Below are 23,250 nucleotides of genomic sequence, written 5' to 3' on the forward strand. Positions count from 1 at the left end.
CCATTAGTGAAGCTCCTGTTTTTATTTTTTTATTTTTTTTTAGTAGTGATAATCTTTTATGATATTTTTTAAGAAATTTTCATATGTGAACTTGGTGAACACATGAAATTTATGCATATTTTGATGTGGATGCTCAAGGGCAGATTTCCCACTCCATAGTTCAAGGAAGTTGCATCATAGCTTTTTCCTTAAAAGAACTTTTTTATATCCACAAATGAATAAAGATAAGATTTTTATTTCCAGCAAATCAACAATCATTTTCTTTTGAAAGTTATTTTCCCATTGAGACAAACAAAAACCTACTTAAATAAATTAACACATTTTTGTATTACTTTGGCTTGTTCTTCTTACAATAACAAAGAACAATAAACACAATAACGAATTTTGAAACAATTTTAACCAACTTATATCAACCTTAAATAATATGCTAGAGACAAATCCCGTCTCTTTTATTCTTCGCATCTTTTGAACGTATTAGTAAAGAAAAAATTCCCTATAAATGCATATGCGCGGTTAACTGGTTATTCTACTTGTACTCCTGTATCATATATATCCCCCTTCTTCCAGTTTCCAGGTATTGAATTAACTGGAACAACCCAGTTTTCATCTCCATCGTCACCGCTAAATAGCATTCTTAGAGACAACGGTCCACTAGGTGGCGATGTTGTCGTGAACACTGATCCGTAGCTTCTGTCCAGTAATTTGCAACTGAAATTGTTGGTCTGCATATAAATAATATATACCATGACAACATTAGACCACAGTATAAGTACAAAATACTTTGATCATAATATATATTTACAAAAACATATAAACTTACCTCACATAGTTGCACTGCAGTGATATCCTTTTGGCCTTGTTGATACCATATAACAAAAGCTAGATAATATGGGTAGTCACTGTTTTCATCAATCTTTATTGTGATGTTATAGTTTGGGTAGCTGCATGATACCCTGTGGAGGTGGAAATTAATTATTAAAGTTCTAAAGTAAATTATTCTTTTGTACATGTTTAACTTTTTTATGTTGGTAACACAAAATAAAATTAAAAATTGAATCTTGTACCTCCTATACTCAATATCCACAATTCCTTGTGATAGTAGAGATGATGCTGCATATTCATTCTGACCCATTTTACGAAACGCTTTCTTGCTCATAATGAAATCTGTACGGTCACTGGATCCTTGGTCGGTTATAATAACAGTCACTCCTTCATCTGAGCAATCTTTAATGTTTGTGCACCTTACCTGAAATTATTTATTTATTTCATATAAAGAAAAATCTTTTAGTAACTTTTAGTTACATATGCATAGAGAAAAATGTCTTAGATATAAACAAATGCTTATATAACCTGATAGCAAGCACCACAGCCTACACCATCCCGATAAAGATCGGACGCAGCTGCCACATTTCCATAGTTAATTGTTGCTCCAAATGAACCATATCCACATCTCCCAGCTGCTACATTATCAAAGAATCATGAAAAGGTTATAATGATATACGATATACGCGTATGCATGTTTATATATGTTTTGGTTCTCACTTTCTGAGCCTTTTTCATCAGAATCCGGGTAGTGTGCTGCGCGAGAATGAATGAACGAGCTACCAGAAGTAGTGTCACCTTGTGCTGGAGTTAGCAGGGAAACGATTAATGCAGAAACTATGAACAAAACATGGAGTGAAAATGCCATTTGATTAATGGAAGCTTATTACACAAGAGAAATGATGCAAATTTGTTTTGGTATGTAAGGTGTTAAACATAAGGTGGTGCTATTTATAGTGACAATACTATGAGATTATTTTAGTTGGTAAAAGATTCTATGGTCTTGACATTTTGTGTTGAATACTTGAATGAAGGAATTTTATTATTCTCATCAACCTGCTTAGATAAGGAAACTTCATGAAAACACTTTGACTATTCTTGAATATTTTACTAATTTACTTTTTTTATGAGAATTGATAAGACGACGACGATGATATGAACGGACCTCTTAGTATTTTCATTTTCTATCATATATAATGAGCGTTACGTCATGCTTACATTATTGTGTTCTCGTTAGACGATTAATATAGATAATCAGTAGCTGGTTTACGATTCAGCTAAGTATTTTTATTTTATTTTTATTTATTTTATTTTTTTACAAAGGTTATGCACTTTTAGCTAGGCAGTTAATTAGCTGCCACAGCAAGAGAACTCATACAAGTTCTTACATTTTGTTTTTGGAGTTGATTGGTGTGACACCCGATAAGCGCGCACTATATACAGTTTTCCATCAAAATTTAACCCATCGTTTACAGTTTTTCATCAAACTTTATTAATTCGCTTTCCACCTAAGCGAACTTCGTGTGTTAAATGCATGAGGTAGCAAAATGTGTACAACTGCACAAGTATATAAATACTTAGCCGAGTTCTAAATCACCTGCTAATTTAAAAAATTCACCGTCATTGTTCATGTTTTTTACATCAAATATGATCAAGAACTCTACCGGTTACACCATTTTGACTTTGACCATGTGTTAGACAAAGAAAGAGAGTTGGTAGTGGATTTGAAGCCACAAAATAGTAAATTTGAAAACACAAAAAGTTTGCTTGGAATACAAGGAAAACAGTGAGGCCAGTTTGGTGGTTTAGCACTAGAATTTGATACATTCAAAGCATATATGCATATACATATACATATATCAATGTCTCCACTTGCCTAATAATCACAGTAGGCCCCTACTAGCTTCCTAGCCGAGTTCTTTTTGTTCCACAGCTTAATGTCAACTGCAAGAAAATATAACAATATATATAACCATCTAACACGTTTTCATAATTTCAAAACATGACCAACTGTTGTTGCGAATTTAGTTATTCGTGTGATTTTGTGTAACGTATCGGTTTATTCAAGGTGTGTAATGTAAACACATGATTCATAGGAGAATATTATCCTGTCTTGAAACTGGTTATTGTTGAAATATTAGTTAAAAAAATATAATTTTTGTAATTGGAAATTAGCCATCATAATAAAATATGCCAACAAGTTAGTTGTTCATGGGCAGTTAAAATATAGGCTGCCAACAGCCTGCCTTGTTTGATTTTCTTTAGAAAATATAAAAAGATTATATTAGATTGATCAAGGTATAGTTAGCCACAAAAGACTCCTAACACATGTTTGCTTGTTAAAGATCATGAGATATGAAGTGGTCCATAATAGTAATGATATGGAAGATCATGTTGCAACTTAATTTTCCTATGAATCAAGAAGCATGAAATTCAAAATTGTGTATTTCAAGTAAACTTTTGAAGATTAAAAACATTGAATTTGGTTGGAGCTTAAAATGTTGATGTTTATTTAAAGGCTCCTAATGTTTATACACCAACCCAGATATCCACACACCACTAACATAACTACGACTCATATTACACTATATGGCTCGTATGATCTCGATCAGGGGTGAGTGTCAACTTGTGTCGGGTGAGAGAAGCATACGAATCGTATAGCGTAACATGGGTAGTATATATATATATATATATATATATATATATATATATTATCATTTGATATTTTTTTACAATTATCTTTTATAATAAAACTAAACTACTGAATGCTACTTTCTTTTAATTTAAAATTTTTAATTACCCTTTTATAATAAACTAATTAGCTACAGGTAGAAGACTTTTGCCTGTCATTTACAGCGTCATTTGGCTTATTTAGAAAACTAGAAGCACAGTGTCTTTTTATCTATGTTTCGTATCAAATAACCGGCTTGCATAATGAGGAAAACCTTAAATGGCATGGCACGTAAATCTAGGCATTAATACGAGCCATATTAAGCCATACGACTCGTATGTAATTCATGTCATACGACCCATATTGCACAATACATGTCGTATCACTATAGTGCCAGACTTTGCATGCTTGTCTGGAAGTTAGGAGTGATAGGACTTGTATCACCCAATATGACTCGGATCGAGTGACATGAAGCTCACTGGCGTCCGAGTTTGAGGTTGGTGTAGCAATATAAGCCCTTTATTCAAACGCGTGAAACTTAGGGAACAAGCTAATTGAATTTTAGTTTCTATAATCCAAGTTTCAAGATAATATACTTACTCCAGCATAATCAGCATGAGAATCATTTTGTGCATCACTAGAAAACTTAAGTTTGGATTGAAAGTTAAGATTTTGAGGCTGTCTAGAACTTGAAGTATGAACCAATTAACCACTCAAGAAGCTAGGTAGATTTGGCCATTTTAGGTTGTAATAATTGTCTAAACTTTCTTGAACAAGCTTGCACCTTTCCTAAAAAGGATTGTGTTTGCAGCCAATGGATCATCATGATCATAGACGTCAAAAGTGACACATTAATCTTTGATGGCTGTATGTGGAATATACAATCATCCTTTTACTTGGATCATGTCACAAATTTAGCAGCGGATTATACGGGTCAAAATTTGTTGTTTATGTTCAATTCTTTTCATCTGTTTTTCAAGAAATTTTATATTTGAATTAGTAGTCGCGGTCAAAATTATAATAATCATAATAATTAACCTTTGGTCAATTATGTGATATTCGTTCAAAAAGTTTAGTTTGTCAAACCGGACCATTGAGGTTTTCCATTTTTTGTCAATTATGTCCAAATCACTAACTCAATTAATCTTTTAACCTTAAGTTGAGGGTAAAACCGTCATTTTAATTTTTTTCAAGTTTCAAATTATTTTAACGTTAATTTGAGGTTTTAAAATAATTGAAATTTGAAAAAAAATAAAATGACAGTTTTACCCTTAACTTAACGTTAAAAAGTTAACTGAGCTAGTGATTTGGACGTAATTGGCAAGAAACGGTAAACCTCGATGGTCCAGTTGCACAAAATAAACTTTTTGGACGAATATCGCATAATTGACCAAACCTCAGGGACAATTTTAGCACTTTACTCATAAATAAATAATAATAATAATAATAACAACAACAACAATAAACAGGTTTTGTTTTTGTTTTTTTTTATATATAGCTTGTTTAATAAAAAGTATGTTCCAATTGAACAGCTTAACCCATTAATCAAACAAGCTGCGTCTAGGTTGATGTTGATATTTTAACTTGTAAAATAAACATACGCCCATTAACCAACCGATTTACAACCCGTTCAACTTATTTAGATAAATAGGTTATACAACTAGTTGGATTATGCTTGATGTCTTTGACACAACAAATAAATACATAATCGATTCAACCCTCCAACACGACACACCATTTACCTTCTGTTTAATAAACGATGAAGTCGATAACATTCTCGTAATGTTTGGTAATTAATTTCTTGGTGAACAAACCATTGTTGAATTATTGACACAAAGTAAGAATTATTGACTTAATTAAATCAAAATAAAGAATTTTAATGGTATAAAAATTGTTGATATGAATCAACTCATAATATTGTCAAATTCCAGATTTTATGACAAATTACAAAAAAAAAAAAAATCAAACTTTATATTGAATTTTCTACATTCACTTCAGGATCAAGCAACTTCTTTACATGATGTTCCACCTTCTTTCTGAGATCATTGGATGGAAACCGGTCAATAACCTCGGCCCCAAACGAAACAATTAGCGCTTTTCTTGCGGTTTTTAGATCAATGCCTCTTGCTTGAAGATAAAACAGTTGGTCCTCTTCCAAATCACATATTGCAGCTCCATGAGAACACTTCATATCATCTGCAATTATCTGTAAATTCGGTTTCACATTAACCGTTGCACGCGGTTCAAGAATTAAACTCCTTGTTAGTTGCCCTGCATCCGTCTGTTGCGCAAATCTGCCAACATTTAACAATTATATACACGTGATATTAATCAATCGATATTAATTATGTATTTAAGAATTACCTGTTGACTTTTATATTGCCATCGAAAACAGCTTGACCGAGTGAATGAGCTACAATGCACTTGTGAAGTTGTCTGGAAAACCCTCGTGGATGATCCAACACTATTTTGCTATGTAGATCTTGTGTTTGATCGTTTCCAGATAAGTGAAATGTTGATAATCCTGTGATTGTGTCGGACCCAACTTGTTGAACGTGGACATTGTGTCTGCTTAATTTTCCACCCGTGCTTACCTCTACCAGCTCATAAGAACTCGACTTTTCCTGTAAAAAAAACCAAGAATGTTTTCATGTTTTGATATAAAAGTTTTGAACATCAATATTAGTTGATATATGATAATGGTATTTCGCGAGTTAGCAGACTCCTATGTGGTCCAGGGGTGTTAATCGGGTCACCCCGATCAGGTTTTCAAAAAATAAAAACTAGCCCGCAACCTGACCCTATTAAGGTTCGGGTCTTTCGGTTTCGGGTTAGTCGGATTAATCGGGTTACTTGGTAACTGCAGTGTTTTCTAACCTAAAGATATCCCAGGTTCGAATCTTTATTCTACATGATTTTATTTTATTTTGTCACACAAATGACCATTACATCAAAATGCCACTGCACTTAGGGGTGTTCACGGTCCGGTTTTGACGGTTTTTTTTGTCAAGCCATGAGCCAAGCCTTTAGTAACTGTTTTAATTATTGAAAACCGAAGCGTTACTTGCGGTTTGGTTTCATGGTTTGAACTTTTATTCTCCTTAATACAAAATGTGTGATATTAAAACATTAATCAGAAGGGTAAACATATGAACTGACACTTTAATTTAAGCGTGATGCATGTACAAAGAATTTGATTTCATATCAGTTCAGAAGTCGCCATGGTTTTACGGGCAAGAATCACAAGTGACTTGAGTCACTGAAATAACATCATAATTAGATTTGGATTTAGATGTGATTAGATTGTAGGCTGGCCGCTGGCAATTTTATTTTTATTAAACATAATATAACTAAACATAAAAAGTTGCATATATGTAATACAAAATATTTAAAATTTGGATGGTTTCACGGTTTTAAACAACCGGGAACACCCCTAACTGCATTACATCAACAACAAAATAATAAAGTGATGACAATATGTCAAGCTCTGCAACTAATGGCTCTCTAAATAATTTAGGCTTTTGATTTCAAGCAGCAACTCAAAAAAGATGGATATGAAAACTAAATACAAAATCAGTTTAGAATACAATAATTTGGAAAACGTTTAATTCTTTCCTTCGTTGGCTTTTGTTGATTTACAGCTGTATAGTAATTCTGGTGATTTCAAAAAGAGTGTAACTAGAGTTATAAACGGTTAGTTTCTATATATATTGGAATAAGAACTATGTCCCGTGCTGACCCGTCAGTTTTTTTATAAATGATAGAATTTGATTTTGTGTAACTACAAAGGATTGAGAATTGTGTTTGACCCAACCCGATCCAAATATATGTAAATTGAACTGATAGGCTTGACAACACTAATCGGGCTATTCGGGTTAACCCGAAACTCGATTAATACTTTTGACCCTATTTAACCCGACCCTAATTAGCTTATTCGGGTTCGGGTTGGGTTAATCGAGTTCAGGAATTTTGGGCACCCATATATGTGGACCAGCCAGACGGAGGATACCAGGCCAGAAAAAGCCCAGGCATAAAAGGAGCATAACTTGGGCTATAAGTGGAGTTATATGGCCCATAAGCAATGAACCCAAAGGCCTTGGCGAGCCGGATCATGTAGGCCTAACTGTCAGACCGGAATTCCATCATTTAAGGCTCGGACTTCAGCACTGAATATTTCTCGCCATCATAGCAGTTTCTAAATCATTATTTCTAGTGTAATATGCATAAATCACTAATCGTCTTAATTACGTGTTTATTAATGTCTTTAATTTCAGTATTTATTTTCAGGTTTTCAATTTAAAGGATTTGACAATACCTATATTATCTAGAATTCCCTATAAAGTATAAACGCATCTTGGTGTCATGTTTTCTTCATTCAATGATATATCATTTTCACTCAAGAGTAAATAATTTTGTGCTTCCGCTCTGCGTTATATTCAATCAACACTAACAACACTTTAGTATATAACTATATACTATAGTCTAACCTAGCTACCAACGGTTATGTTAAATATATATTATTAGAATTAGTATTAATATTAGTATTAGGGTTTAATCGTGTATAGTCCACGCCACGGGCCCGAGTTAGTTTTCTCTAGAGTTTGTTTCCTATATAATGAGGGTTCCTCTTCATTGTATTTACAGTTAAAATGTAGTCAAATACTTTACAGTTTACATGAAAAGATAGCTTAAATATCATCCAATTTAACAATTTTTTTGAATGCTAGTAAGCAATATCATCATAACTTCACAAATCATATCTGCAATACCAAAAAACAAACACACTATAACGAACAAAATAAACTACTTACCTGTCGAACGGAGGTCCACTTAATATGCGCAGCGCTCAAAGACTGCATCTGAATATACGAATGACTAACTTTAGCCTCTTCCCCAATCACAACCTCCAAAACTGAATTACTCCAATAACTCAAATCATCCCCATCACCCCCCCATAAACTCTTCAACTATCCCAACCTCCCCACCTTTCTCCACCACCACCAACACCCTCGGGTTCGAAACCGGCAACTTTCTCGAACCTTTACCGCTCCCTTCACTCGACAGGTACATCATCATCATCATCATCATCATCATCATCATCGTACTCAGTATATCCCACCAATAGCAAAGCTATGGTAGGGTCTGAGGAGGGTAAGATGTAGACAGCCTTACCTCTATCCTATAAGGATAGAGAGGCTGCTTTCGGTGAGACCCCCGGCTCGATAGTAGTTTTGCATCAAGCGTTGGACATAAGGCACATAGCACTCAATCATCAGGACACCGGCTGATCGGTGCATGTACCCTTGTCTTTCGGCTATCAACGCCACTACATGATGCCTGATTAACCGTCCGTCACTTTTAACGTTATTTTCACGAGATTAGTAAAATAACGTCAAAATTAGTGCAATTTCACTTTTGCCCACCCGAGGGTTCACACATATATACATCATATCTGCAATTTCACTTCACTCGACAGGTACCTCAAACACAAACCGCCCTCAATCCTACACCCCTCCGGCACATAAACCACCACCAAATCAGGTGACCCAACTCCATTAAGTGACCAAAACAAGTCCCCCTGTACCGAAACCGGCAAAAACTCAAACACCCTTTTCGTAATTTCACTTGAATTGATACCCAACAAGCTCCCAACAAAAACCCCTTTCTGTAAACCCGACAACTGGGATAAGGAATCAACCAAGTACCCATCAATTATAGTCAAATTGGGCAAATGGGTTTGTTCTAAAACACTCGAATTGGTTAAAGATTAATGAATTGGAGGATACGAAACCGGTGTGATATCCGATTGCTTGATGAAAGACGTGTCTGTGAACCTGAAAGGCTCGTCTTTGCGTGAAGGCCATGGGGTGTTGAGAAGGGTTTCTGAAGATAAAGATCGAAGCTTTTCAAGATTTGGTGAAGTGGGTACGGAGTCTTCTAGTGATTCTGCGATTTGGAGGACAAACGGGTCGGATAGGGCGGAAATTGGGGGTCGGGTCAAAACCCAGGTTTGGGTTTTCTTGGTGGTGTGAAGGATGGAGATGGTGTTGTGTGGAAGATGGTGGTGAAAGCTGAAACAGCAGCCATTGTTGGGGTAACAGACGCCAATGCTTATGCCGCCAGGGTTTATATTTACGGTTAACGGTGCAAACGACCCGAGCCGAGTCTGAACTCAAATAAACTCGAGCTCGGCTCGTTTAACATACACAGAGCTCGAGCTCGGCTCATGAGTGGATTCTCAAGCAGCCGAGCTCGGCTCGTTACTATTTATTATTATTTTTTATATAATTATAATTACTTTTATATATATTTTCTATTATAGTTTTATGTATAAAAATATATATTATTTAGTATTTATTTTTTATAGCATTATATTATATTAATTAATAATTATTAAATATATTTTTTTAAAAATTATATAAATGACAGGCTCGTTTAGGTTCGCAAGTCGACTCGAGCTCGATAAGTGAAGCTCGGGCTCGATTATTAAACGAGCTTACTTTTAGGCTCGAGCTTGGGCTCGGGCTCGATGAAGCTCGGCTCGATCGAGCTTTTTAACGAGCCGATCTCGAATAACTCATGAGCAGCTTGGCTCGTTTGCACCCCTATTTACGGTTAACCACTCGCCGCTCGCTCGAAAAGTACTCGCTCGTCTTTTCGCTCAATTGTAAGCGAGTCGCTCTGCTCGATTCGGTTTGTAAACGAGCCAAGTAACAAGCAAAGATGTGCTTGATTCGCCTCTACTTGTTAACAACCCTAGTTACAGCTATACCCTAGACTATGTTAACTTATTTAAAAGTTTTATAATAATTTGCTAGGACCCTCATTGAAAACAGAATATTAACTTATTTAAAAGTTTTATAATAATTTGTCAGAACCCTCATTGAAAACAGAGACATATGGATTAAATCAACTAATCAAGTGTTTTAAAAGGTTCGTAACAGCCGGTTGAACCGGTAATATTGGGTTTCACATATCAAATCAGCATTTTGAGTCTGGTATTTTCGGTCTTTTGAACAGTTTGCTAGAAAATTAAATCGGTGGTTTTTTTTTCCAAATTACTGGTTTAAACCGGCAAACTGGTTTTAACCCAAAAGATATTTGATATTTTGCGGCCCTTATTTTTTAAAAATTACTTTTAACCTAGCGATTAACATCGAGACGAGTAAACTTTTGGATTAATTTTTGAAAATCAAGTGTTTTTGTAATAGTTTTTTATTATGAATTAACTTTTGGATTATATTTTATTATGAAATCATATACTTTTTGGTTATTTTTTGAGTTGAAATTGCAATTATATGAAATTATAAGGTAAATTATTCAGTCAGTTGATCCTCCCTACATAACTTGGTTTAACTGATTGTACCATTTTTTAGCCCAATCCGATATGAGTTTAAAGCCGGTTTTTAAAACATTGATGATTAAAGCCCTAATTTTGGCCCAAAACTCATTAATCAAAGATGTTATTTGCTCTAAATACATTTATATAATAACTTTTAAAAACTTTCAAGAGTTAAGTGTCATTTTAGTGCATGTGGTTTGTCCAATAAACAACTTTAGTATCGTTTTTGAATTTATTGCAAATGGCTACCTCACTTTTTCTAAAATTTGCAATTTTAGTACTTTTTTCTAACTCCGTCTATTTTGTTCGTTAAGTTAGGGCAAATTAGTAATTTTATTATTTTATTTATTTCCCCTTTTAAGCTAATTGTCATTTTCATATATGTGGTTTGCTCAATTACGCAACTTTAGTATCTTTTTTTTTTAATTTATTGTAGCTGGATACTTTGATTAATTTTGAATAGATAGGCAAACCAAGTGAGACGTTACATATTACAATTAAAAGATCATTCTCTAATCCTAAATGAACAGATCAACCCCCCCCCCCCCCCCGGCGCTCATTGGTCCTTCAAACCATAACCATTGTTCATCTTTAAGTTCAATGAATTACAATATGATGTTTTTGCCCATGTGATTCGTCAACCATCGTTCATTTACAAGTTCAATTGATGTTATACTAAGAGGTGCGAGGTTGTGTAATTGTTATTTGGCTCGATCATCCGATGTATTAAAGAGCTACTGTTATCATACCCGAAATTTTCAAAAAAAAAAAGTCAATGTACATAAAGAAAATGCAAGAAAAATGGCTAAGATGAACTCGAATCTTGAGCTACTAGAAGTAAATTGGCAATCAAGAACAAAAGGCTAAAAAATATGTTATACATTTCATGGTTATTTTTCATCTTCTATCATGTATTTTAGTTACCTTTTAATTGTAATATGTAATGTCTCTTTTGGTTCGTCTATCTATTCAAAACTAATCAAAGTATCCGGCTACAAGACAATAACTTCAAAAAAATGTACTAAAGTTGCATAATTGAATAAACCACATGAATGAAAATGACACTTAGCTCAAAAGAGAAAATAAATAAAATAATCAAAATTACTAATTTGCCTTGACTTAAACGGACAAAATAGACGAGGTTAGAAAAAAGTACCAAAATTGCAAGTTTTAGAAAAATGAGGTAGCCATTTGCAATAAATTCAAAAACGATACTAAGTTACTTAATTGAACAAACCACATGTATTAAAATGACACTTAATTCAACTTTCAAACATACAACCCTAATTTTTATTATCTATAGTATAAAACTAGTATAGCTTTGTGGTCACGATATTAAAAGTTAAGTACTATATTTTCTAAACAAAGTTATAAAACTATTTCAAGTGCATCGTTACCTAAAAGGAGTTGATTTAGATATAAATATTTTTTAATTTTGTGATTAAGAAAATGGAGAGCTAAAAAGGAATTTTGTGAATTATAAAACAGAAGGGAACAAATCAATAATATATCAATTATAATCAGCTCAAGAGTCAAGACTTGTGGGCATTTTTATTCAACCAATCTTGTTTGTTTTTTGAACTCTAAATCATTCCAAACTGACTGTTTCAGTTTCTCTCATTTCAATTTTTATTCTAAATTTTGTTTTTTGCTTGTCTGCCTAGTTGAAACCAAAATGATATTTAGTACAATAAAATTGCTGATTATGGGCTAAGAAAATTTACAAAAATGAAGTACAAGTTGGTAATTCTAGAAGCACAGCCTTTTAGACTTTAGTATAAGCTTGCAATTTTAGGATTGCAAAAAACTAGCACTAAGCTTTGTACTCATCTCCAAACAAAGACTCTTTTCCATCTGCCCTTTTGGCATAAGACAATCCCAATCTTGACTTTGCTTGACTAAGATCTCCGACACCCAAGTTCGTATCAGGCCCAGCAAACCCACCCATGACGGGAGCGAGTGGCGGCCCAATCAGGAGCCCATCCGCCCCAAACTGCGGCCCACCACGAGCATAATCAAAAAGGGCGGCGCCACTGCCTCCTACTTTAGGCAACACAATGGGTTCGTGTTTCTCTTCATCGGCCCAATAAAACAGGAAGGCATCAAACGAGTCGTAGTAGTCATCCGTGCTTCTATAGCCTTCGGGATTAAATGCTCCAAACTTGAATGAGTTGTTGGTGTAGCCGATTATCACACAAGGGCCTTTGAAATCGCTACATTCGTGAAACGAAGTCGCATTAAATCCATCTAAGGTGGCTTTGTAGCAACATTTTAGTTCCTTCCCTGCTCAAGATCATGCAAAACTCAACAATATTCCCAAACTAATATATGTCGTTCATTTCGTCAGATAAATATTTTAAACAACTTTCAACTCCTTACTACATTGTGGGGTTATAAGATACAACTGTATTATTACAACCCGTGACGTATTTGGGTTGAATTTGATAAATTCTAACAAGAAAAACATATTAAGAGAGAGAGTGTGTGTACCATTGAGGAAAGTTTTGTTTAGTAGAGAAGATGGGAAAGGAAGATCAATACTATGGTAATTAATTTGAGATTTATCAGAGGTTTTGTTTTTGCCTATGTTCCAACCAAAGAGGCACATACAATTTGATATGCAAGAAGCCATGCCCAAAAACAATTCCAAAAGACCACAAACTTGAGCATGAGTTGTAAGCCCCCGTTACCGGTAGCCCTACTTTCGTGTTGGATTTACTCATAAACGCAGTTCTAAATATCAGAGTTAATTAAAACATTCGCGGAATATAAAAGTTTTCATAAAACATTTCATAATAAAACACGTCTTGTCTTAAAACATCATTTTGTCTTTCAAAATAAACGAAACATTAAACTTAAACGTCTTGAGTCTTCCGATGCCAGCCTCTTATTCAGTGCCACGTGTCTCCTCAAGCGAGCTGCCTCATCCTACTCACCTGCGTGCATACTAAAAGTCAGCTACGCTGAGTGAGTTCTAGTTAATCATACACTATGCAATACACATAAACTTATATTCTTTCATTCATACTTTCATACTTTCATACTTTTATTTGTATTGACTTACTTTCATATCTTACGTTATAAAGAGCATTACGCCCTACATTCCTCGAGTATTATTAAGGCTCAGTACCCTCCTTCCTCGAGTATTATTAGGGCTCGGTACCCTCCTTCCTCAAGTATTATTAGGGCTCGGTTCCCTCTTTCCTCGAATATTAGTAGGGTTCGGTTCCCTAGTTCTCGAATATTAGTAGGGTTCGATTCCCTCTTCGTTACCGTATATCCATCCTTTCCTGCTTTTATTAACTTTATCACATTCATACACATAAGCATACATATCATACTTACCTTATACTTAGCGTTACAACCTGACAGTACGTGCAATATCCGAAGATCGTTCACGTACCGTCAAGCCATCATTTATACATTTTACATTATTCACATAAGGCATACACTTATCTCTTAGGATAAGCGTATTAACAAACATATTGAGTATGCACACAGCCCCGAAAACATGACACATAATTGGGGCTAGAAACTCACCTGAACACGGTTACGTTCACCGTTAATCGTAATCCCTTTCTTCAGTTGTGCACGGCTGACTGTATAACAAGTATACGTATCAATTAACTATCACTTCTCATATCATCTTTCTAGTCTTAACTAGTACCCACAACGAACGGGGGTCCGGGGGCAGCGCCCCTGGCAGCGGGGTCTAGGGGCGGCAGCCCCTAGCAGGGTCCAAGGGGCAGAGCCCCTAGCTGGGGTCGAGCTGCCAGGTTAGCTTGGAAAAATTTTATTTACATTAACTGTCTTAACACATTTTCCATTAGGTTTTTAATTTATTTTCTAAGCGAACTTAACTTTAGGCGAAGTTAAACCTTAAGCGAGCTTAGCTTTAGGCGAAGTTATCAGTTAGGCGAACTTGGCCTTAAGCGAAGTTAAACCTTAAGCGAACTTAGCTTCGCAGCGAAGTTGTCATCAGGCGAACTTAGCTTTGCAGCGAAGTTGTCATCAGGCGAACTTAGCTTTGCAGGCGAAGTTCATCAGGCGAACTTAGCTTGCAGGCGAAGTTGTCCAGCTGCAGGTACTATTCGTCCTTAAATCCCTTAATCATCTTCGTTTCTTAACCAAATAACTCGATTTAGGTATCCACGGAATCGTCTGACCAGCGCCTACAAACCCCAACCATCAAATTGACCTAACATCGATGTTTAAAGGGTGCGATTTAGGCATATAGGTTACGGGTTCTTTTATCAATCGATTAACCCATCAAATCATATCCATTTTCAGTAAGTTTAGCTTTGTTGGATTCGTTTTTACCATACAAACACAGATCTATCATTTCTATACTAATCCAAACCTAAACGAACAAGTTCTCGATATAAACGTACCGTAAATGAGTCGAACTACGAACACGAGCTGGTCTTGTTGCTTTGGTTCGTCACGACGATCTAGCACCAACGAGCTTGGGTCCTCGCCTTTGGATCTTGGTTCGGGTTGTGTGTGTTTTGGAGTGTGTAGAGATTAGGATGGATAAATGGATGGAATGGAAATGATTGGGGTTTAAGGGGGTATTTATACTCCCTTAAGCCCATGGACCGAAGGCCCATATTTCCTTTTGGTCCATATCTAATCCCATCTAATTATCCTACTAAGTCTTCATATTTTGCTATTATTATTATCGTTCCACTAACTCGTTTATTTCACCCGACAAAATAATATAATAAATATTACTTTAGAAATTTCGGGATGTTACATGGGTGCCACTATCTTTCATCCACTCATTTATATCTTATCCTCAATATATTGCACCTTTTCAATTATCATTGGCACCACACATTAATACATATGCAGATTTAGTACAATTTTTATACTAATATTTGTTAACCAATCAAAATGTTTATTGAACAAAAGGATCCAATTACAATAGAAAAGTGGATAAGCGGACAACAAGCTGTGCCGCCATCCCCTTTTGAATAGCAAATCCGATCCTACTGAAAACAAAGTTATAGTTCTTGGGTGTCGATAGTTACTGTGCAGGACCCAATTTATATCAAAATAGATAAAATATTTTAAAATAACAATAAAACATAGAAATTTATATATATTCGCACGCACCATAAAATGATTGTGTTAATATATAGCAATACAGAAATAATATATGTTCACTGTTTTATGGTTTATACTAAAAAATGTGAGCATTAAAATCCGTTTAATATTACATTCTCTCTATAGACAAAAGATACAAACGTGACACTAATTATAGACGCCTAACTTAAACATCAAGGGGTCCTTAGCTCAGTTGCAGAGCATTTGACTGTAGATCAAGAGGTCACCGGTTCGAACCCGGTAGGGCCCTTTTTTGATTTTCTTTTTTGATTTTCTAATTGCTAATTTATTTTACAACCACGGTAATTTTCCAAGAGGTCACGCTTTGATTTAGGTAGTGTTTGTTTTTTCACAAAAGATCTTCCTGACCTATTTTGTCTGCACCGCGCAAACCACGCGCAAACATTGCCTTCTTCAGACTGTTTGTTTTTTCGAAGACGTTTCATTAAAAAACGTCTGCGCGTCCTCTTTTTGGTGCAGACTTGGACATTCCACTTCTCAGTTCTTTTAACCTCTTCTCAACATATCCCACATATAAGTTTAATATTAGTGTGTAATTTTCATATTTGTAATTTCAGATTTGATAATTTTTTTAACTTACATCCAACCTTATTATTAGTTTAGGTATAATGATTAGTTTAATATTCACCGTTCTTGTAATCAATTATTATTAATTTTTTTGTTGAAGAAAGTTTATAGAAAAGTTTAGGTATAATGAAAGTTTGTAGAAAGGATTAATATGGTGAATGTTGTTGTTGCTTGTTTATTGTTGCATGTGTTCAAGTATTGTTAATTTTTGGTTGAAGAAAGTTTGTAGAAAAGTTAGATATAATAAATCGGTTTATTTAAATTTTTGTTTATTATAACAGTCTGCAGACGTTAAAAAACAAATAGTCTTCTTCTTGCATACTGCAGATGTTTGGTCCACCTCTTCTTCCACAGATATCTGTAGATGTGGTTCGCAAACTGCAGACATTTTACCTCTTAAAAAACAAACAGCACCTTACTAATCTACCCTATTGAATCCATACTTAATTGGTTATATCGTAATCTTTTTTTTAACGACCATATCGTATTCTTTTAAATTTGATACTCCAGTATTTCACTAATCTACTCGTTAGTCGTTACCAACCCATTTGGCCCCTATTCACGTAAACTTTTAGATGCTTCACTGAATTAACAACCATTATAGATTTGTAGGAAGCTTTTGAATGATATAGGTGCGAGATGATTTTCCATTTCGTAGTAAAGTCGCAGTAGGCAAGCCAGTTGAAGATTTAACTTGTTTCAACGCCTTAACTAGAACTTTGAGTTAAAATTTATTGACAAATACCTGTTGTAAATCGGTTTCTTTAATCACCTTTAATGATGGTGTGACATTGGTTGTTCCAACAGCTATGTGAGCAATATGACGAGTTGAGTGGCACTGATACTTGTTGATGCAAACGGGTTTATTTGTAGCAATGTCGCAAAGGATGTAACGTAGTAGCCAACTAGCCCCAAAGTCTACAAGATAGTAAGCATATGATTGGACTTGGATAAGGGAGCCATTGATGGTCCTTGAGGATACATGGAAATGGTGTCTTGATCGGTATGAAGTTTTTTTCATCCAAATCGTGCAAGTCGGCAATACAAGGGGAAAGGGAAATAGCATCGGAGTTTGTACTTGATTGGAATAAATGGGTTCCTCTAAAGTGAACGTATTTGGGTGGAAGGCAAAGATGAAAAAGATAGAAACATCATATGTGCTTTGCAAAAGACGTGTACTTGAAGAGACTAGACAGTGCCCATTGTGTGAAGACTCATTGGAATCAGTTGAACACATTCTAGTTTGTTATATTCCTTAGTCATATGGCAATTATATTAGTTGGTGTGGTATTCAATTGATATATGTGTTTGAAATAAGGATTTACTAAAAATTCATCTTAATTAACATAAATGGCCAGGAAGGAAAAAGAAAAGTCATCCGAGCAATCATACTCACGGAAATGTTGGAATCATTAGAAAGCGAAAAATGAAAGATCCGAGCAATCATACTCACGACAATATTGGAATCTTTAGAAAGTGAAAAATGAAAGCATATTCAACTGATCACAGCTTCGATCAATGGAACCAAAGAAGACATAAGACGCCTCTAGTATTTATGAGTAAAAAATAGGGGTAAAATAGTTGGATTAGATTAGGCTGTGCGGTGTTTTTTTTTTTTTTTTTTTGATCATGTTATTTTGTTGTTGCAACCTTGGCGTATTGAACAATGACTGGTAACTTACTAGTCTTCTTGTTAATAAAAGTCGGCAGCTACAAAAAAGTAAATATGTTGGAAGACAATTTCAAATTATTAATATAATTTTTTTTAACTCCACGAAACTTACTATTAAACATTACTCAAAATTCCTTAAAATAGAAGACACAAAAGGAAAAACAAAACAAAAAGAAAAAGTGAAACAAAAAATATTGAAAGGGTCCCACACACATGTCCGTCCACATGAACAATCCCAAACTGAACCTCTACGGACGGGTCTTCTCAACATGACATCCGTGGCACCTTCATCCACTGCCCACCACATCATTGTCCATGTCCATCCTTATATTATATATATGTCACAATACCAAAACAAAAGTACCAACATATATATTATATAGTTATAATATATATGTCACGTTTACAACTCACTCTGCCACAATTGAACTAGAAAGATTAACCTCAGTTCTTGATCTACTTCCCACATCAACCACCACTTCATCACCATGTTCATACTCTCTAAAACAAGCCACTCTTCCAAACTCTTCAACTTCTTCGATCACAAGATCAAGTCTAGCCACCAACTCCACTAACAAGGCCACAAAAGCCGCAAACGGAAGCGCTTCCGAGAACTCCAAACTTGTGATTTTAAGCTTGCTTAATGTGGGCCTCAAAACCCGCTTCTCGGCCTCCTTTGACTTTCGGTCAAAGGTGGACGGGGAGTCTGGTTTTAGGTTTGATGGGTGGTGTTCTCGTTTTTGACGTGCAGTTGCGGCTACAAAGGCTAGCACTTTTGAAGTGTTGTTGGGGCTGTTTGGTCCGAGAAAGAGGCGTGGTTGTGACTTTAGAGCCGTGTTGAGGTCTTGCAACGCTTGTTGTAGATGGTCGGTGAGGGTTTCGGGCGAGCAGTGTCGTCGGTTTCTTATGCTATTCGCGAGTTCGGTTAGAGATGTTGTTACTTCTGATGCAAGATGAATACAGGGATCTTTAAATAACTGTCTAACTGATCTTGGAGTCTGAAAAACATCGTAGCAAAATATGTTGTCAAGTCTATATATACAAACTTTGAATTTAAATGTCATAAAAGTTATTTTAAAACTTTATGTCTCGTTAACGGAAAAAGGTTGCACATATTCAAGGGTATGACTTGTAAAAATGATGTGACAAAACAATTTAAATTCATTAACAGAGCCTAATAAAAATAAAATTTGAATATTCTTGTCTATTATATTATTTATATTAATCAATATAAATATAAATTCATTAACAGAGCCTAATAAAAATAAAATTTATTGTCTATTATATTATTTATATTAATCAATATAAATATAAATTCATTAACAGAGCCTATAAAAATAAAATTTGAATATTCTTGTCTATTATATTATTTACTAGGGTTATGTTATAATAGGAAGTATACTTTTTATAGGAAGAATAAGAAGTGTTCTTTTCCATTGATTTTGAATATGAAGTGTTGAGATTAGTTTAGGGGGAGATCAAGTGTGAACACAAAGTAAAGGTCATAAAAGAAATAATACATTTGTTGACTTTCTCTCTCCACATGCAAAGCACATGCCAAATTCCCCCATCATTTTAAAACGTCCATAACCTTTTTTTTACGATGTTTTTATTGAAAAACAAATTCACCGTAATAACAAGTGTCTTTTTATCTTTTATATGAGTACCATATTGTAATATAAAAATTAAAAAAAAAATATCGAATTGTGTTTTACAAAATTATGTTATACAATAGTATTTTTCATTGTGTTATTTACATTGTGTCATACAATTGTGATTTTTATTGTGTTTTTTTTTCATAGTGTATTTTTTCATTTTGTTTTTTTCATTGCGTTTTTTCGGACTTTTCCGGCGAGGTGGTGGCGGTGGGTGACGGTTGTGGTGGCGGTGGGCGGTGGAGTGGTGGTGGATGTAGGAGATGAGTGAAGATGTAATTGGGTTTTATGTAATTGGGTTTTTGAAATTAATTTAAGTGGGTTTTGAGATTAAAGTAGGTGAGCTTTGATATTAAAGTAGGTGGGCTTTGATATTAAAGTATTAGACTAAAGTACCCTCTTTGCGAGTTTTCTTAGAAAAATCAAACTTCTTATTTGAACCTAAGCTTATTTACTAATCAATATAAATATGTATTATATGTCGAAAACTTGAAATTAAAGATCTGGTGATAAGTTATCGCATGATCTGGAAATAATTATTTAAATCCCTTCTATATTCATATATATTCCAGAAAGAATCTTCCCTCATGAACATTCTATAATTAGATCTCTCTACAAACAATAACTTATTAAGCAAGTTGCAAATAAATTAATATATGGCAGCATCAAGTCATAAAGCATCGCAAGTATAGTAATATCCGTCACATATTGGAAAAAAAAGGTACCCGAATTTCGGTTTGAAGACATCCATGAAGAGCGACAACCCCGTAACAAAAATGCCGAAGAACGCCTCCTAGTTTCACATATTGTTGACACGGGAACTTGTGGCAATGCCACGAGTGTCTAGGCTCCCAAGTAGCATAAAGCTCCTGCTCATATAAATATTTATGTTAAAAAATATTAAAAACTATAAAATAGTAATCAAGTTTTAATATTATTTAATTAAAAAAAAAGTTAAGAGGATCTTACGAGGGTTTCATCGGTTGATTTCGAGTCTAGAACAGCCTTATAATTCTTGTAAATAGGATCATCTAACGTGTTGTCTATTTCTAATGTTTCTGATTCTTCATCGTTGAAGTATTTGCTGACACAAGCTGCATTTGGTTTAAAAAGATAAATAAAAAATATTTAGTAATTAATTAACCTCTTAAATGCAATTTATATGAAAATTTTGTCTCATATATATACACATACCATCTATTGCTTTCGCTAGACCTTCAATCTTGGTAACAGTTGAATTATGAAGATCTTGCCCAGACCAATTCGGGAAGAAGAAAAGACTCATAAATATGCAAACACCAGAACCGATCGCAATCGTGGAAATGCGCCCTTTCGCTAGTTTTAGGATATCGTCGACACGATAACTTGATACAGTGATCAAGTTAAACGTCAAGAGAAATATTAACACCCCATAATCATAATTCTTTTTTATTTTAGGGAAAAACCTCAAAAAAGTTGTGTATGCTCCTACAAAAAAATGCAAAAATGAAATAAATTTATATGCTAAACATGCTTAAATTTATATATCATTGCAAAGAATTTAATTCTATTTGTTACCGATTAGAAAAACCGAAGCTCCAATGAAAACAGCTCGAAAAACCTTCCCGTATTCTCTAGCTACAAACTCGAATAAAAAGGCTAGTGTCGCTGCTAACAATGTCCCGAATCCTCTATTTAATCCTTTGCATATCGTCGCGCCTATCAAATTATACACATAATACATATACAATAAATATGTGACACATATAGGAACATGCTCATTTCAGAACCAATAATATAAAAACTTACCAACGGTAAACTCAAGCACGACGACGACGGTCATGACGGCCCCAATAGCATTTTGTCCGATCCCTTTAAACATGGGCTCCATTAGGTATAACAAAGACACTAATGTCAAAGAAAGCCCTACTTTAAATGCATGGATCAGCCTCCTAAGATCATCTTTAGCAACTTTCCAGGTTTTTCGACATATGTAACCCGGAAATCTCTTCACGTTCTCCACGTAAATCTGTGTCTTCTTGCTGAAATCGGTCATCTTCGGACGATCGGATCGATAGATCGATGGAACCACTTGCTTATGTTCAATATTTGTTCAACAAAAACTATGTGATGTTGACAAAGAATATATAATGTATGAGCAGCATCTGGTTTGTAAAATTTATCGGTGTGTTATGTGGAGGACAGAGATGATTTTTGTATATTCATTGAAAGCGATGGACTAGAAAGAGATATATATATAAAAGGTTAATCAATGTTGATTAAAGAAATGTGATCAGTCAATATAATAGATGAAACCTGTGCAAGAAATATGACAGCTTTGCCAAATACATTTAATTTGTTTAGATGTTAATGATTGCATATATGAGATAATGACTGTGTATTATATATTCAAGTTATTTAATTTTTTGGGTCAACTTATTCTATAAAGAGAGATAAAAATAAGGAGGATGATAAAGAATTATAGCCGCATAAAAAAAACCACTAAAAAATTAATAAAATAACTATAACTCAAAATTTAATAAAAAACGAAAAAAAAAAACACAAAAATGTTTTCACTGTCTTTCTCGTTCTAAAAAAAGAAGACAGTGTTGAGTGAAAATTATCATTGTGTGTTAGTGTTTATTTTCGTCAGTGATTGTTTCTTTTTTTTTCCTTGACATTGTGCTTTTTTTTTATATTGTGTTATATTTTGTTTGGCGTAGTGTTATATTTTGCAATCAATGACGTAACTCTCACACTGATTAAATTGACGATTCTATTTAGTTTCTGTAACAGTTCGTCTCATATTATTAACATGTTTTTTTTACCGCCTCTAGCCATTAATACAATGCATTGAAGTAATCATCTTACATAAATTGACGAAGATCCCTCTTTGTAACAAATAAACATTGTGTGCATTATTTAATGCTTCATTTTTTATTTGAAAATTTTATTACACTTTTTTTAACAGCTAAATATTATTATATACTATGTGTATGGAATATTTAACCATTAAATTCATACCCAAACCATCTTAATACCCCATCAAAGTGAGAATAATTAATTATTATACTAATAAAACAAATTAATACCCAATACTTTTTATATCTACGTTAATTAATATACTTTAAATCTACCTCTACCTATATATTTTAATAAAGTATAAAATAATTATGGGCACACATCACTTGAAGATTAATTTCTAGCCAAAATTTTCCGCTCAAAATTTTCTTTTATTTTTAATGAAAACTCATTTATGGCAGTGGAATCGAAACATATCAATCAATTTTTTAATCAAATAACTAATTATTTAAATTATAGGGATTAAAAATATGTAAATATTTATATCAACATAGTCAAAATATTTATAATTTTAATGAAGTTGTATGGTTTAATTTTTTAGAAAAAAATA

At 34.1% G+C, this 23,250-nt stretch overlaps 3 protein-coding genes, 1 non-coding gene and 2 pseudogenes across 6 annotated transcripts in view; 2 read left to right on the top strand and 4 right to left on the bottom strand.

The window, feature by feature from the left end:
- LOC143562139 (uncharacterized) overlaps positions 1-893 on the top strand; it is a 78,244-nt gene extending 77,351 nt beyond the window's left edge. Inside the window, exon 3 of the mRNA XM_077050034.1 lies at positions 880-893. The gene's annotated coding sequence lies outside the window, so the exon portion shown is untranslated. The remainder of the gene's footprint in view (positions 1-879) is intronic.
- On the bottom strand, positions 522-1,692 carry LOC143562140 (expansin-like B1). The gene is made up of 5 exons (XM_077050035.1): positions 1,543-1,692; positions 1,351-1,460; positions 1,065-1,246; positions 821-953; positions 522-722 (listed from the first exon to the last, which is right to left on the bottom strand). The coding sequence occupies exons 1-5, from the start codon at positions 1,688-1,690 to the stop codon at positions 522-524; spliced, it is 774 nt and encodes a 257-aa protein (XP_076906150.1). The 5' UTR covers positions 1,691-1,692.
- Positions 1,693-5,427: 3,735 nt separating this feature from the next.
- On the bottom strand, positions 5,428-9,580 carry LOC143562142 (protein ABCI7, chloroplastic-like; annotated as a pseudogene). Its single transcript, XR_013140432.1, has 5 exons — positions 8,958-9,580; position 8,795; positions 8,305-8,544; positions 5,858-6,117; positions 5,428-5,787 (listed from the first exon to the last, which is right to left on the bottom strand). The product of XR_013140432.1 is annotated as a protein ABCI7, chloroplastic-like (transcript).
- A 3,027-nt stretch (positions 9,581-12,607) lies between these two features.
- On the bottom strand, positions 12,608-13,497 carry LOC143562143 (uncharacterized; annotated as a pseudogene). The gene is made up of 2 exons (XR_013140433.1): positions 13,326-13,497; positions 12,608-13,118 (listed from the first exon to the last, which is right to left on the bottom strand). The product of XR_013140433.1 is annotated as an uncharacterized LOC143562143 (transcript).
- A 2,625-nt stretch (positions 13,498-16,122) lies between these two features.
- On the top strand, positions 16,123-16,194 carry TRNAY-GUA (transfer RNA tyrosine (anticodon GUA)). The gene has a single exon. It is a non-coding gene; the product is annotated as a tRNA-Tyr (tRNA).
- A 2,420-nt stretch (positions 16,195-18,614) lies between these two features.
- On the bottom strand, positions 18,615-21,894 carry LOC143562144 (aluminum-activated malate transporter 12-like). Its single transcript, XM_077050036.1, has 6 exons — positions 21,648-21,894; positions 21,417-21,557; positions 21,054-21,326; positions 20,829-20,953; positions 20,585-20,728; positions 18,615-19,202 (listed from the first exon to the last, which is right to left on the bottom strand). Exons 1-6 carry the CDS (start codon positions 21,892-21,894, stop codon positions 18,615-18,617), a joined length of 1,518 nt encoding a protein of 505 aa, XP_076906151.1.
- Positions 21,895-23,250: the final 1,356 nt, after the last annotated feature.

This window comes from Bidens hawaiensis, unplaced genomic scaffold (genome assembly GCF_021521415.1).
Source record: "Bidens hawaiensis isolate Kalapana, Puna unplaced genomic scaffold, B.hawaiensis_p1.1 tig00020915_1, whole genome shotgun sequence".
In the NCBI taxonomy this organism is placed as follows: Eukaryota; Viridiplantae; Streptophyta; class Magnoliopsida; order Asterales; family Asteraceae; genus Bidens; species Bidens hawaiensis.